The sequence below is a fragment of the Triturus cristatus genome, chromosome 6 (assembly GCF_964204655.1).
Source record: "Triturus cristatus chromosome 6, aTriCri1.1, whole genome shotgun sequence".
In the NCBI taxonomy this organism is placed as follows: domain Eukaryota; kingdom Metazoa; phylum Chordata; class Amphibia; order Caudata; family Salamandridae; genus Triturus; species Triturus cristatus.
In genome coordinates, this window is record NC_140589.1 from 1,211,525,692 (window position 1) to 1,211,542,697 (window position 17,006).

At 46.4% G+C, this 17,006-nt stretch overlaps 1 protein-coding gene across 2 annotated transcripts in view; it reads left to right on the forward strand.

The window, feature by feature from the left end:
• Nucleotides 1-17,006, forward strand: part of TMEM87B (transmembrane protein 87B) — a 388,295-nt gene that overhangs the window by 211,121 nt on the left and 160,168 nt on the right. For both annotated transcript variants that reach the window (XM_085612119.1, XM_085612120.1), the window contains one exon: nucleotides 7,871-7,936. In XM_085612119.1, coding sequence (XP_085468245.1) covers nucleotides 7,871-7,936 — 66 coding nt within the window. The remainder of the gene's footprint in view (nucleotides 1-7,870; nucleotides 7,937-17,006) is intronic.

Sequence of the window (17,006 nt, forward strand, 5' to 3'; positions counted from 1 at the left end):
GGCAGCGGACTGCTCTTGGAAGTGGCCATCTTCTTCGCCGGTTGGCAACGCCCCCCTATCACGCCATTCTTGATGGGTGTTGAATATGTTAAATCGATATGTGTAATTATGATACTGTCCAACTCCGCTTTCCCACAAGGAACTACATTTAGGAACAGCTTAGATCTACACCTACAAACATCCAAGCCTAGGTGAATTTGAAAACCTGAACATAAATTATAGTTTTGCTATTGAGTATCGATGTTTGTCTGGTCCTGAATATTCATCCTCTTTACTTGAGTGACATCCCATCCACTGATCGCAGTGATACATGCTAACTGTCTGATGATCACTGAATGACAAAGGCCTTAGGGTGTTCACCTTTTTGTCTTCAACTATTCTTCATTCCTTTTTGACTAATATCTTCCTTTTTTCATGGTTGCTACAATTACTTTCCAGTCTTCGTGAAAACCTCTTAAAATGATTGTCGGTTCACTAATCCTATCATCATTTACCTTGTGTCATGTCTCATTACTCCTATGTATTCAATTCTAAGCTTGTCTGTTGGAGTATTAGACAAATAAGTTGTCTAGTTTCACCATTGATTCTGCATTTTGACCTGAACCAGATGATGTTAATTTTTTTTAATCTATCAAGTTTACCTTTCACACATAAATATGCTCTTGAATACCTCGCACATGCAATGTGATTTTAATACCTTTCTTTTTTACTATTTTTTTTACTATTTATCACCTTAAAAATAAAGATATAAATAAGATAAACTATCTGGAAAGAAGCCTCCAGAGGAGCCAGCCGTGGAGACTATCTGGTTTGTGAGGCAACTATATTGCTCTGCTGCTTTGTTCCCTTGCACATCCTCCTCTTGGATTTTAGCATTTGGCAAGCTGAGAATTTTCCTTCTTGTGTGTACATATGGAAATTAAGTCCGTATTGCCTCCTGAGCTTTCACTCACTTTTAATCTGGCAGAAGACAGTCTCTTAGAATGGTGTGGGCCTTTGACCTGATATTGCTTTTGCCACAATTCCCTTAGACCTTTTAGCAAGCATAAAGGCAGAGGTCCAGTGATTTCTTTGGATGACAGATTTGCTGATTGGAGTTTGATTGTACACTTAGTAGTATTAGGTGACATTCAGCTAAGATTTGCCTGAGAAATCATATACTGTATTCTTGATTAAACACACTTAGATTTGCTGTTGTCTCTTGATCAACTGCTGCAGGAGTTGGAAACGATCTAAGTAAATTAGAATGCAGTCCAGCACCTTTGCTGTGAGCTGCTTCAAAGCACCATTTCCCTGTAGTTAATGTGAGCCTTAGGAGTCCTGTTGCAAAATAGTTAGCACCTAGAGGCGGTAACACTGTTATGTTATTTGGTCCTTTCAACATACAGAAGTTGATGGGACTTCTGGTTTGGTTTCTTCATCATCCATCTTAATACTTTTCTGAACGATAGATTAAAAAAAAAAAAAAAAAAAAGTCAGATCTCGTCCTCATGGGGAGCTGACTGAACCCATCCCTGTATCTAGGGGTGTTAGGCAGGGGCGCATCTTAGCGCAGACCCTGTTATTAGTGACCTGGTTGTGCACTTAGAGCAATGTATTCAGGATGCCCCGTCCCTGGCCAAGAGTAAGATTCCTGCACTGCTGTTTGCTGACAACATGCTGCTGGTCCCGAAATCCCCTGTGGGCATCCAAATCTTGTTAGACCTGTCAGCCATAGTAAAACTTAGTACATGGTCCTGAATCCTTGCCATTCAACTCGACTGTGAGAAGTTGGCCTGGTATATGCTGACCACTAATTTAAAGTGGGCACCTTGTACCAGTCCATCCAAACAACCCTTATTGATGATATTGAAAGCTATCCTAGTGGTAGCTATGGAGAGCAGCCTTCAGGCTAAGTCTCGAAGGAATATAAAGCAGCTTGTTTTACCAGATCAGAACTTCCTGAATGACCAAATGAAAGGAGATAGGGGTCAAGTGATGTCGGAAACCTTCGTTGTTTTCAACGGCGTGATGCGAAAAAGTGCTGCTGCCGGGAAGAGGAAGTGTCCGGTGGGATCCAAGCCTGGATCTGAGGTGAGAAGAACCTGAACGCAGAGGGGACAGAGTCTGGGTCACTTCAGAGTGACCAGGGGCACGAAAGAAGAATGCCCACTAATGTCGGGTGCTTCATGTGAGATGATGCGATGCTTGACTCTGAAGTCACGGGGAGCAGGAGACGTCGACGATGACCAAGGTCCAGAGGTGAGCTGTCCCACGAAGGATGTCAAGTGCTGGGGGGGGGGGGGTGGTGTGTCAGTGTCCGGATGGAACACCAACAAGCCTTGGCAACTGCAACCCACGCGGGTAGAGTAAATAAGCTTCGGTGAGGACCAGCCAGGTCCTGAAGACTCTCCAAGCAATGGAGAGTCAGGGCACGTCTGGAGCAACCAGGAAAGCCCACTGAAAGTCAAAGTTACCTTCACAGTTACCCACAGGCCAACAGACCAGGGATCGCGAAGGGACCTCAAGCTGAATCACAAAATACCAGCCCACGGAATACTCGTGGAGTGTAGGCCGGAAATCTTCTGTGGAATTACTGCTCTGGGTCAGGACTACAAGTAGCCCAAAGTACAGCCTCAGGGATTGCTGAAAAGTTTATGCTGCTGCAAAAGTACGTGGTGCACAGGGGTTAGGGTTGCACGGTCCCCACGAGGGATACGGGTCTCAGGATTGCTGAGAGAACTTATCGACCTCAGGGACGCTCGGGAACCCACCTCCTGTGTTGCAGAAATCTTCAGAGTCCCCAGGAGCTCGGGAGATGCAAACCGGTCAGATGCGTTAAAGGTACCTGCCTTGCAGGGGAGTAACTCCTTTACTCCAAGGGAGATTCTTCAGTCATCCAGCATAGTGTAGATCGTCGAAGTACTAGGTTTCTGTAGCAGACTTTAGTCCAGATAAAATCTAAAGTCCTGTAGTCAGCGGTTCCTACTTTATACCCAAGGAAGGGGTGAGACAAACTCTGGGGACCCACCTATGGGAGGGTCAGGACAGAGGAGTGGCTACACCCATGTCCTTTGTCCAGTTTCGCGCCAGAGCAGGAGCCAATGGCTCCTGCAACCGGTTTGAACTAGACTATGTACAGGGACACCAAATGTGCCCCCAGTGCAGAATTCAAAGCACTCTGAGTGCACCCACTCAGCCCCAATACACTAAATCCTGTCTGGGAGGTGGTCACATCTCCCTGTGACAGGAAACCTATTGTCAAACCTTCCCCTGCTCGAGCTTGGCTCAGCAGCAGGAGGGCAGACTTGTGTCTGTGGCTGGCAGCATCCATTTTGTGATGCCCAGGTTGAGAAAGCTGGTACCGGGTAGCCCGGTGACCCACAGTTGTGGTTCTAGTAGGGTGGAATCATACCTCCCACACCAGTTACTGGTGTGGAGGTATGATTGCAAGGTGTTTGACACCAAACATGACATGTTTCTAAGCAGCCGTTTTAAAGTTAGCATTTACCGCGAGGTTATAATGCACTTAAATATATATATATATTTGGCTGCATCACAAACAACCCCTGAAAATAGGTTCCGAAAGCTGCAGGGGGGCTCTGCTCATGCAGGTGCACCCTCTCACATAAAACCCAGCACCCTGCCTTCAGGATTGGTAAGGCCTACCATAGGGGTGACTGATGGGTTTATATGTGCAGTGATTTAGGATGGGTATAGTGAAGCTATATCCAAGTAAGGGGTGCATGCACCACCTTACACAGGCTGCAGTAGCAGATTTCTGGTGTCAGTTTGAATCGTCTCTCAGGGGTGGCATAATACATGCTGCAGCCCCTGGGAGGCCTCTGGGGTACCTATGCCCTGGGTACATAGTATACCATATACTAGGGACTGAGAAGGGTACCCCAGAATCCAATCTGGAGTGTACCTGAAGTACATGCAATCAATTTAGAGAGAAAGCAGCTAGACTAGGGTCCTGGATAGCAGGATCCCAGTCAGACTAAGTCAAACAGTGATATATCAGCAAAAAGTGGGGGTAACCATAAGAAGCAGAGCCTACTCTCCTACATCGACCACCCCCTGTCCTCAACAGTATTCCTCTGGAGAGGGTTTGAATATTTGATTATCTAGGGTTCACCCTTAATGAACACTTGGTGTGGTCCAAGTGCAAACGTAGGCTGTAGCATCGTTCAGGTGGCATCCTGAGGGCCCACCCGGGCTCCAGCTTTCGACCCATGTCCCCTGCATTGCAAATATATAGCTTACAAGCACTGGGGGGTTGTTATATGAAGGGAAACTCTCTGGGCATGAGAACGTGAGTGTCCTGGAGCTGATGGAGAATCGTTTTTTGCGAGTCCTCACCAATCTTTCTTCAAGCACGCCACTAGTCCCCCCCCCCCACCTCTGTTTAGACCTTGGTCTTAGATCGCTCACACAGAGTTAGACCCAGACCTCCGCTGTACTAAAGGAGAATCTGGACCTCTGAGGCATTGGTGCCCTTTCTTTAGGGCCTTTACAAAACCCTTAAGAGCCCTTGGGCTGGTGGGATTCCATGGTTACGCTGCATCAAACACTGTCGAACAGAAATTGGGTGTGTGAACTTTTGGGATCATTTTGGAGTCTGCATGCAGTGTCTCCAAGCTCGCACTCAAGGGGATGTACTGGAACGCTGTGGATGGAGTGCTCCACAGGACTGTGAAGGCAGGTACCCTGACTGCAGCAGTTTTTAAATTTAAGGATGCTTACTGCCTGCAAGCCAACATGGACCTCATTGAGCCCCCGCTCACATGGTCTTTCTTCAATCAATTTTGGATCGGTACTTTTACTGTTTTGTGTTATTTGTCCACCTTTCTGTCCCTCCATGTTAAAGTGTTTATGTAGAACATTCTGTGATTTGATGCTTCTGTATTTGTTGTCAGGTCTGTGGCTTTTTCAGAATTGTTGACTTTTTCTTTTAAAATGTTTTATTTCATAGTGTCAATCATCAGGGCCAGTCTTTATCCCCTCAATAATAGTGACCGCTGTCACCGCCCAGCTAAAAGATCTGCTTATGAAATATGCCTTTAACACCTGCCAGCTTGGGCTTTTGCCCTAAGACAAAATGAAAGTATTTTGGCGCTGGATTGGCCAAAACTATTGTGACACCAACCACAATGTGAACTTTATTTTAATAAGTCTTTTGATGTTCAACAGGGTTAACCACCCCATCCAATTATTTGGTTACTGTCACTGTCAAAGATGCTTTTACTTTCTTTGCAATAGAGTTTACCTTCCTACTTCCTTCTGCATATTTTACTTCATAAGATTCTGTCCTTTGGTTTTCTGCAGAGATTCTCAATATCACACTCAGTTCAGGCTTTTACTTGCCCCCCCCCCCTCCCTTAGATTGTTTGTTTATATCATTACGGTTCAATATTGGTTCCTGTAACATTCACTGCAACATTTTACTCTGTCTCGTTGCAAAGCTATTTAATACTGTCCACTTCTTCACTCACTGACTCGATGCTATCCATAGATTCAAGCTGACCTGGGATTTGACTAATGTGCTTATTCTTCATCTTTATACTAAAGTTCTGTGACCCCTTGTTATTCTCCTTTGCATGTGACCCTTACTTGATTTCACTACTGTTTGTCAAAGGCCTCCGCTTTGTCTTTGCAATTAACCTTTCTCCTCCGCTCCAGTGAAATAAAGTTGTCCTAATATCCTTTACCTTTGCTTTATCCTGTTTCTCGATGCTAGCCCAAAGAGAATCCTTAAAGCCTTATCAGTCAGTCTCAAAAGGCACTGTCACGTCATCCGACCTCAGGCTTCTATTCATTAGTTCTCTATTTAAAATGGATGGTTTCAAGTCCCCTCCTTTGTCTTCACTAGAACAAAAAATAAAATAATACATTTAATGCACTTCTCTTCGCCAAACACTAGCTGCTACTTCACCAAATGTGTCCTCATTAATAGACTTTGTTTTTCCTATTTCCCTTTGGGACTTCCTTTCTCAAACGATTCAGAACATAGAGAGGTGAGCATAAGGCCAGGTGATGCCCTGTATCATTGTGCCTTTGATTCTTGCCAAGACCCGCTTGTTAGAGTTCTCTACACTACACAAATGTTTAAATGAAACAGATCAATCCTTGGCCCCCCTCACCATTGAACCTCGGAGTTTGTTCACACAGATCTATGACTTCTATTGCAATTCACCAACATCCAAATTTCTTATCTTACTATCTTGGAGGGAGAATTAAGAAGGCATCACCCTTTTTCTTGCTCCAAGTTTGGATGCATGATCCAGTGATGCTCCTCTTTTGTGGCATTGATGGCCCCAGTCTCGAGATCTCCTGTCAAGGTATGGTTTATCCAAAGCTTTAAGTACAAATTCAGTGCAATAGAAATAATAAACACAATTAAATAGAATAAACAATACAAATTTGTGATCTTAAAGAAAAAGGAACCTACTCACATGAGCTGTAAACCAGAAAAGAGTGTTGCAGCGAGAAGCATATATTTAGTGCACCCTGTATTGTATGCACTCCATCATAGACAGGAAAGACTAGAACAGTGGCATAGCTAGGTGTCCATGAGCCCTAGTATAAGCAAAGTAGCTGCCCCCCCCAACTCTCTAGGGTGACATCTCAGTTTGTCTGCTGCCCTACAATCTTCAACCTCCTTCTGCAGAGTCTGCATCAGCCATATCAAAACTCCCTACTGCTCTTGTACTCCCACCATTGTATTTCTACTCCCATTTCTGCAAGTCAAGCCATAAACCTAAAAACCATCACCAAAGCCAATAGGTTTGGCCCTTGTAAAGATGTTTGGATTAACAGATTGAAACCTATATCACATATGTACTGTCTAACTTTAAATATTTATTGAATATATAGATGTATTTTTGTATCAGTAATTTTACTCAATCTTGTAATGGATATCTCTCAGATGAACTCTGTATATGGGATAACACTTTCACCAATATAAGAAAATTGATAAAAGTGAACTACATGGTTAAATCTGAGAAAACACATTGGCCCGGACTCGGTTTGTTAGAATCTAGGGGCTGTTTATCGCACCTCATAAATAGCAATACCCCAGGTTAGGTTATTTATCTGGTGCAATAAATAGCGCCTGTTACACATTTTTGGGGGGTAACATGGATTTTGGTGTACAATGTTCTAAAATCTCATTTGTACAGTACAATTTCCGAAGCTTTGACCTGCCCAAATTTAATGAAGAGTGAGGTATGTAATACTCCTGGTAGTTACTGGGTGCGTTAAATACCACCCAACTCGTAATTCTTACCCCAGCGACAGCAGGGATTTATACTGGGTTTGGAAAACACTGTCCTACTTGAAATCCTGGCAATTGTGAATTGTTTAATAGTGGGAAGTGCTTAAGTTAGATATATAATGTTAAAATAGGCATAGGTAATTAATTAGGACATGGTAGAAAGGGGGATTTTATTCTTGTATATTTATTGGAGAATCAAATGGGTTGTACTGCACTTTCAGAAGTGAGCACGCTGTTATAGATTTTATATTTTGAAATTTAATGGGGTTACAAATCTTACATTTGCATGAGAATTATGCTGAATTTAGTCATCTTTGCTAAAAAGCCCTCATATGTACATGGAAAATGTTATTAAGCAGACCACCAATGATAGATCTCTCTTGATCTGCTTGCCTACATTTAAGGTTTTGCCGTCTCTTTATTTGCATGATAATTTATTTTTATGTTGGCAGTGCAAACATCCCATATAAAATGTACAATGTAGTAAACTATTAAAAGGGGTGGTGCAGCAATAAACCTCATCATTAATGAGTTTGTGAAGCTCAATGTGTGCATGAAAATTTGATATGAAATGTTTTTCTTGAAAATGTACCTTTCTTTTGCTTTTGAATTTAGGAAAAGGAATCTGATCTTCTGGCCAGTGTTCCCTTGGCTTTGCTTGATTCTGGCATGTCCTGGTGGATATCCTTTTTTTACATAAAAGAAATTTACAAAATGTGAAAGGACCATTCGATGTTTGCCTAAGTCGAAGTTCTGTGCAAAACCAAAAGGGATGATGGACGAAGTGTTGAACATTGCAAGCACTCACCCCCAGTCAACTTGATCAGGGTTTAATCCATCATCATGCTTTAGCTCACTCCGCCACCCCAGTTCAGACATGGCCATATGCAAATCAGTCTGACCCTGTGCCTCATGGGAACAGTCCAGCCCGAACTGCCAAGCCATTTCTTCCCTGGACCGGAAACAAGCATCCTGGGGCCGGTTTCTGGCTAATCAGCCGTCATCGGCCAGGTCGAAGTTCTGTGGCCAGCAAATCTTGCATACACAACAGTGTAGTTAAATATTCCTTACCAACTGAGATAACTAATTCAGGCTGTGATACAGTTCTCTTACATCCAAATCTGAAATGTTTCAAAGCGTCATGAACGAATGGATGAAGTGTTCAAAGTAATGTGATAGTTTTTTGGATAACAGGATTCATGGTGTTCTTTGGGGAAAATATCCTTGATATTTCCACTTTGTGCAGAATGCTATTGGCATTGTGTATAAATAAAAATAAGTGAAATTGCAGTTCTGATTTGCACGCTGGTCGTCATTGTCCATCTACCAATCATATAATAATGGTGTCTTGTTCTGATTGTAATTTTCGGATACTCTTTCACTGATAAACACCTTTCCGGCTGCATGGCAAATAGCCTGTGGCGATCATATAAAAGCTTAATTTAGTTATTTTGGGTGGAATAGCATCCCCTTGGTTTTGTTCAGCTATACAAGTATATGACTTTGTATTTTATTCATTCTAGTCTCAATTTTCTCTGACTACTTCTCATTTTGGGCACACAGTCTTCCTTTTCCTTTGGCATTGGGCACCACAACGCCCCCTATATTATTTTTCATAGGTTGATATCTACATAAGAAATCTTAAATTGTAGGTTGTAACATACAGAGAACCTTAATAGAGAAAGTTTCCAGTCATCCCAGTACAGGTCATCCATTCTTTTCCCCATTATATATTACCCTTGAAGTTCTTCCTACTGCTGTTCTTAGATGGTTCTGATGCAGACACCTACTCTTCATTATAATCTAATAAGTCATTATGACTCTCCGGTTTGAGTATGTGTTTTTTCTTGGCTAAAAGTAGGTGAAAATGAAGCTAAAAGTAGGTGAAAATGAAGTTGCACACATGAAACAGACTTGTGCCGCAGGGGATTCTACCGCTCTGATGCACTCTAGACCTAAAGCATATCTTGCACTATCATTTTGTTTTTATAACTTATTGCCATACATCCACTTATTTTCAGGCTTCCGCAAACCTTTGCAATTGCATTATTTAAACTCTTAGCAATAAAGTGATTAAATCTTCCATAGAGGATCATACCAATGTAGATCCTTTTAAGCCACTCTTACATTACTCTCAGTAAATGTACGTTTCTTCATCCTGGGTTAAGTTATTTGGGAATAGTCTCCTTGGATATGGCCTTGGATTCTTTGTCTCAGCATGTTTGTTTTCTTTCCATCTTTTACTGTTCAGAACATGTCATCTCCATAAAATCTCAGTGATCCGAGTTCTTCTTGATAGTCCTTGTGGTAACATGGGATAACACATTTTTATTACCCCCGATATGTTCCAGTATTCACATTTTAGGTGATATATAGCACTACCAATGTATCATAAAGCACATGGGCACCCCATACTGTAGATTACAGGATTATTGAAGTAGGTTATCTTCTCTCTAATATAATACCATCTCCACGTTTTAAATGTACCCCATTTTCTCAATTTTTAAAGCACTATGGTGACTGTTTCAAACGTTTTAATTTTCACTCAACATCTGCTACTATTTTTCATTATCGTGTTGATTTGGTGGGTTTTCACCTGGTGGTCTTTTAACACTTCATCTTCCATTCGGGATACTTGTGCACATCCCCATTTATGATCAAATATATTTTTCCCGTTTGATTACTCTCAATTGACTTTGGAATGATCTGCTTTCCTTAGTGTGTGTTTCATCTTGTCCTCTTCTCATTTGGACGAGCCCTGTTTTTGCTTTGTTTTTTGTCAAACATCAGTTTGTTTTAGATTCTTTCTTTCTATCCTTCTGTTCAATTGTTGGTAGATAAGTTTGTTTCTTGAAATTGTGTGTTACTATTATACGGTTATATATTTACGTAAATATTCAGTTTTCCATTCATAAAACGTAAAGTAACTTTAAAAAAACCTCAGAAATACTCTTCTCCCAGACACTGAACGAGCTCTGCAAAGCCTTTGCCCTTCTACTGTGGATTTGCGCACTGGACATGGCCTCTGTGCCAGAATCCATCATGTTCATATGTTTGAGAAACTTCCAGCATTTGGCACATTCTAGCTTGTGCTACCGTCTTTCACCATTGGAAGACTCTGTGGCTCACCCAAGATGCGGCTTGTCTCATTGTTTTATAGCCCCAGCTGGTCTGCTTAGTACTGACGGGCTTTTCTCTCCACATTTCTCTCAAAGTACAGCTAATCAGGTACTTGCTGTTTATTGAAAGATAATGTATACCAGGTTTGATCCCTAGGAAAGTATGGAAAAAACTATGTGGTTTAATCGTGTACTCCATCTTTAGCTTAAGATGTCATATTAGCTGTGGAATTTTGACGCATTTTATGCAGTGTTTTTTTGCCAATAGATTGTTACTTTAATATTGTTGCTATTTTACTGGGATTGTGTTGATCTTACATGCAGAAAGTTACTTAGTTCGTTGATGGCCAGACTAGAACAAGATTTGTGGTAAGTGAAATACTATGCTGCAAAGTCAAGTTCACATGGCTAAATGTGTTTGTTCAGATAGGCTTCACATATTACACTTTGAATACCATCTTTTGCTGCCAGCTTAATGCATTTTATTAGAGTTTGGAAATCATAACTAGGTACGGTTTCTATATTGCTGCCTTTGTTACCAACAAAGGAAATGCCACTTATTATGAGGGGAAGAGCAAGAGGCATGTAAGAAGTGAAAAAAAGGAAAAAGAGGATGAGGAAAAAGAGGAGAGAAACCAGGAATACAACAGGGAGGAGAAAACACAGAGGAAAAAAGAGGAAAACGTAGGCTGAAACATGAGGTAGAGGAGTAAATAGATGGCCATATAATGAGGAGGGAGCAAAAGGTAAAGTACCTGCAGGAGAGAGAACGAGGCAGGGGGCAATAAATCAATGGGTAATGAACAAGGTTGAAAATACAAACGTGTTGAAATGGAAGGAATAGAAAGAAAAAATAAGCATTGGCATAGCCAATAGGTCTCGCTTTTGGGACCTTTATAAGTATTTAGCTATTCAGCACAATATCCTTGGTGCAACAACATTAACTGTTGCCTGGTTAAACACTTATAAGGTCCCAAAGGCGAGACCTATTGGCTATGCCAATGCTTGATGTTTTATTATTAAAAGGTCAAGCAGTGCTATCAGGCTCCGTCTTCAACTTAGAGGTAGAGAGAGAGAGCGAGATGGGTAGAGAGAGAGAGAGGTGGGTAGAGAGAGAGAGAGGTGGGTAGAGAGAGAGAGAGGTGGGTAGAGAGAGAGAGAGGTGGGTAGAGAGAGAGAGAGGTGGGTAGAGAGAGAGCGAGGTGGGTAGAGAGAGAGCGAGGTGGGCAGAGAGAGAGGTGGGCAGAGAGAGAGGTGGGTAGAGAGAGAGAGAGGTGGGTAGAGAGAGAGCGAGGTGGGCAGAGAGAGAGGTGGGCAGAGAGAGAGGTGGGCAGAGAGAGCGAGAGAGAGGTGGGCAGAGAGAGAGAGAGGTGGGCAGAGAGAGAGGTGGGCAGAGAGAGGTGGGCAGAGAGAGGGGTGGGCAGAGAGAGAGGTGGGCAGAGAGAGAGGTGGGTAGAGAGAGAGGTGGGTAGAGAGAGAGGTGGGTAGAGAGAGAGAGAGGTGGGAAGAGAGAGAGAGGTGGGTAGAGAGGTGGGTAGAGAGAGAGAGAGGTGGGTAGAGAGAGAGAAGTGGGTAGAGAGAGAGAAGTGGGTAGAGAGAGAGAAGTGGGTAGAGAGAGAGAAGTGGGTAGAGGGAGAGAGAGAAGCGGGTAGAGGGAGAGAGAGAAGCGGGTAGAGGGAGAGAGAGAAGCGGGTAGAGGGAGAGAGAGAGGTGGGTAGAGGGAGAGAGAGAGGTGGGTAGAGGGAGAGAGAGAGGTGGGTAGAGGGATAGAGAGAGGTGGGTAGAGGGAGAGAGAGAGGTGGGTAGAGGGAGAGAGCTAGGTGGGTAGAGGGAGAGAGCTAGGTGGGTAGAGGGAGAGAGCGAGGTGGGTAGAGAGAGAGAGCGAGGTGGGTAGAGAGAGAGAGCGAGGTGGGTAGAGAGAGAGAGCGAGGTGGGTAGAGAGAGAGAGCGAGGTGGGTAGAGAGAGAGAGCGAGGTGGGTAGAGAGAGAGAGCGAGGTGGGTAGAGAGAGAGAGCGAGGTGGGTAGAGAGAGAGAGCGAGGTGGGTAGAGAGAGAGAGCGAGGTGGGTAGAGAGAGAGAGAGCGAGGTGGGTAGAGAGAGAGAGAGCGAGGTGGGTAGAGAGAGAGAGAGCGAGGTGGGTAGAGAGAGCGAGGTGGGTAGAGAGATAGAGCGAGGTGGGTAGAGAGATAGAGCGAGGTGGGTAGAGAGAGAGAGCGATGTGGGTAGAGAGAGAGAGCGATGTGGGTAGAGAGAGAGGTGGGTAGAGAGAAAGAGAGGTGGGTAGAGAGAAAGAGAGGTGGGTAGAGAGAGAGAGAGGTGGGTAGAGAGAGAGAGAGAGAGGTGGGTAGAGAGAGAGAGAGGTGGGTAGAGAGAGAGAGAAAGAGGTGGGTAGAGAGAGAGAGAAAGAGGTGGGTAGAGAGAGAGAGAAAGAGGTGGGTAGAGAGAGAGAGCGAGCGAGGTGGGTAGAGAGAGAGAGAGAGCTGGGTAGAGAGAGAGAGAGAGCTGGGTAGAGAGAGAAAGCGATGTGGGTAGAGAGAGAAAGCGATGTGGGTAGAGAGAGAGCGAGGTGGGTAGAGAGAGAGAGAGAGAGGTGGGTAGAGAGAAACCGATTTGGGTAGAGAGAGAGAGAGGTGGGTAGAGAGAGAGAGAGGTGGGTAGAGAGAGAGAGAGAGAGAGAGAGGTGGGTAGAGAGAGAGAGAGCGAGGTGGGTAGAGAGAGAGAGAGCGAGGTGGGTAGAGAGAGAGAGAGCGAGGTGGGTAGAGAGAGAGAGAGCGAGGTGGGTAGAGAGAGAGAGCGAGGTGGGTAGAGAGAGAGCGCGAGGTGGGTAGAGAGAGAGCGCGAGGTGGGTAGAGAGAGAGAGCGAGGTGGGTAGAGAGAGAGAGAGGTGGGTAGAGAGAGAGAGAGGTGGGTAGAGAGAGAGAGAGGTGGGTAGAGAGAGAGAGAGGTGGGTAGAGAGAGAGAGAGGTGGGTAGAGAGAGAGAGAGAAGTGGGTAGAGAGAGAGAAGTGGGTAGAGAGAGAGAAGTGGGTAGAGAGAGAGAGAAGTGGGTAGAGGGAGAGAGAGAGAAGTGGGTAGAGAGAGAGAGCGAGGTGGGTAGAGAGAGAGAGCGAGGTGGGTAGAGAGAGAGAGCGAGGTGGGTAGAGAGAGAGAGCGAGGTGGGTAGAGAGAGAGAGCGAGGTGGGTAGAGAGAGAGAGCGAGGTGGGTAGAGAGAGAGAGCGAGGTGGGTAGAGAGAGAGAGCGAGGTGGGTAGAGAGCGAGGTGGGTAGAGAGAGAGAGCGAGGTGGGTAGAGAGAGAGGTGGGTAGAGAGAAAGAGAGGTGGGTAGAGAGAAAGAGAGGTGGGTAGAGAGAAAGAGAGGTGGGTAGAGAGAGAGAGAGGTGGGTAGAGAGAAAGAGAGGTGGGTAGAGAGAGAGAGAGAGAGGTGGGTAGAGAGAGAGAGAGGTGGGTAGAGAGAGAGAGAAAGAGGTGGGTAGAGAGAGAGAGAAAGAGGTGGGTAGAGAGAGAGAGCGAGGTGGGTAGAGAGAGAGAGCGAGCGAGGTGGGTAGAGAGAGAGAGAGAGCTGGGTAGAGAGAGAAAGCGATGTGGGTAGAGAGAGAGCGAGGTGGGTAGAGAGAGAGCGAGGTGGGTAGAGAGAGAGAGAGAGGTGGGTAGAGAGAAACCGATTTGGGTAGAGAGAGAGCGAGGTGGGTAGAGAGATAGAGAGAGAGGGGTGGGTAGAGAGAGAGGTGGGCAGAGAGAGAGAGAGGTGGGTAGAGAGAGAGAGAGAGAGAGAGAGAGAGGTGGGTAGAGAGAGAGAGAGCGAGGTGGGTAGAGAGAGAGACAGCGAGGTGGGTAGAGAGAGAGAGCGCGAGGTGGGTAGAGAGAGAGCGCGAGGTGGGTAGAGAGAGAGCGCGAGGTGGGTAGAGAGAGAGAGCGAGGTGGGTAGAGAGAGAGAGGTAAGTAGAGAGAGAGAGAGGTGGTTAGAGAGAGGTGGGTAGAGAGAGAGAGGTGGGAAGAGAGAGAGAGGTGGGTAGAGAGAGGTGGGTAGAGAGAGAGAGGTGGGTAGAGAGAGAGAGAGAGAGGTGGGTAGAGAGAGAGAGAGAGAAGTGGGTAGAGAGAGAGAGAGAAGTGGGTAGAGAGAGAGAAGTGGGTAGAGAGAGAGAGAAGTGGGTAGAGGGAGAGAGAGAAGTGGGTAGAGGGAGAGAGAGAAGTGGGTAGAGGGAGAGAGAGAAGTGGGTAGAGGGAGAGAGAGAAGTGGGTAGAGGGAGAGAGAGAAGTGGGTAGAGGGAGAGAGAGAAGTGGGTAGAGGGAGAGAGAGAGGTGGGTAGAGGGAGAGAGATAGGTGGGTAGAGGGAGAGAGATAGGTGGGTAGAGGGAGAGAGATAGGTGGGTAGAGGGGGAGAGAGAGGTGGGTAGAGGGGGAGAGCGAGGTGGGTAGAGGGAGAGAGCGAGGTGGGTAGAGGGAGAGAGCGAGGTGGGTAGAGAGAGAGCGAGGTGGGTAGAGAGAGAGAGCGAGGTGGGTAGAGAGAGAGCGAGGTGGGTAGAGAGAGAGAGCGAGGTGGGTAGAGAGAGAGAGCGAGGTGGGTAGAGAGAGAGAGCGAGGTGGGTAGAGAGAGAGCGAGGTGGGTAGAGAGAGAGCGAGGTGGGTAGAGAGAGAGCGAGGTGGGTAGAGAGAGCGAGGTGGGTAGAGAGAGCGAGGTGGGTAGAGAGAGAGAGGTGGGTAGAGAGAGAGAGGTGGGTAGAGAGAGGTGGGTAGAGAGAGAGGTGGGTAGAGAGAGAGGTGGGTAGAGAGAGAGGTGGGTAGAGAGAGAGGTGGGTAGAGAGAGAGGTGGGTAGAGAGAGAGGTGGGTAGAGAGAGAGAGAGGTGGGTAGAGAGAGAGAGAGGTGGGTAGAGAGAGAGAGAGGTGGGTAGAGAGAGAGCGAGGTGGGTAGAGAGAGAGAGAGGTGGGTAGAGAGAGAGAGAGGTGGGTAGAGAGAGAGAGAGGTGGGTAGAGAGAGAGAGAGGTGGGTAGAGAGAGAGAGAGGTGGGTAGAGAGAGAGAGAGGTGGGTAGAGAGAGAGCGAGGTGGGTAGAGAGAAAGCGATGTGGGTAGAGAGAGAGCGAGGTGGGTAGAGAGAGAGGTGGGTAGAGAGAGAGGTGGGTAGAGAGAGAGGTGGGTAGAGAGAGAGGTGGGTAGAGAGAGGTGGGTAGAGAGAGAGGTGGGTAGAGAGAGAGGTGGGTAGAGAGAGAGGTGGGTAGAGAGAGAGAGAGGTGGGTAGAGAGAGAGAGAGGTGGGTAGAGAGAGAGAGCGAGCTGGGTAGAGAGAGAGAGCGAGGTGGGTAGAGAGAGAGCGAGCTGGGTAGAGAGAGAGAGCGAGCTGGGTAGAGAGAGAAAGCGATGTGGGTAGAGAGAGAGCGAGGTGGGTAGAGAGAGAGAGGTGGGTAGAGAGAGAGCAAGGTGGGTAGAGAGCGAAAGAGAGAGGTGGGTAGAGAGAGGGGGAGGTGGGTAGAGAGGGAGGTGGGTAGAGAGGGAGGTGGGTAGAGAGGGAGGTGGGTAGAGAGGGAGGTGGGTAGAGAGGGAGGTGGGTAGAGAGAGGGAGGTGGGTAGAGAGAGAGGGAGGTGGGTAGAGAGAGAGGGAGGTGGGTAGAGAGAGAGGGAGGTGGGTAGAGAGAGAGGGAGGTGGGTAGAGAGAGAGCAAGGTGGGTAGAGAGCGAAAGAGAGGTGGGTAGAGAGAGGGGAGGTGGGTAGAGAGAGAGGGAGGTGGGTAGAGAGGGAGGTGGGTAGAGAGGGAGGTGGGTAGAGAGGGAGGTGGGTAGAGAGGGAGGTGGGTAGAGAGGGAGGTGGGTAGAGAGGGAGGTGGGTAGAGAGAGGGAGGTGGGTAGAGAGAGAGAGAGGTGGGGAGAGAGCGAGGTGGGTGGAGAGAGAGAGCGAGGTGGGTGGAGAGAGAGAGCGAGGTGGGTAGAGAGAGAGAGAGCGAGGTGGGTAGAGAGAGAGAGAGCGAGGTGGGTAGAGAGAGAGAGAGCGAGGTGGGTAGAGAGAGCGAGGTGGGTAGAGAGAGAGAGCGAGGTGGGTAGAGAGAGAGGTGGGGAGAGAGAGAGAGGTGGGGAGAGAGGTGGGTAAAGAGCGAGAGAGAGAGGTGGGTAGAGGTGTAGGGAGGGGTAGAGAGGTGTAGGGGGAGAGAAATAGAGAGAGGGTGGAGGAAGAGAGAGAGAGAGAGGGTGGAGGAAAAGAGAGGGTGGAGGAAGCACGTGTGTACGGGTCCAGGAAATGGCGCAGGGTCTCACCCAGAGGTAGGAAGTACGCAAAAATGAAGGGTGCCAGGGGTGAGCCACCCAGGTAGTTGCTCGGAGGATCCACTAAGGATAGTGGATTCTACAAGTAAAGAAGCGTCATATGAGAATATCTGCATGTAGAAATCGCTTTACAATAAGTAGGTCCACTAATGATTGAGGAAGTGAAATCAGTATGCGTTAATTATGGGCCATAAATAAGGCAGAATTAAAATTCACCATATCCACCTCAATGCACGTAAATATGGGCCACCGTGAAGGAGGAAAAGCCAAATGAGCATCAAGAATGTGCCATTCTGTAGAGAATAGGCTCACTGTAAGTAGGGCAACAAAATTCTATTAGCCATGCAACAGTTTAATGTTTCACAGCTGACAAAAGTCTGCC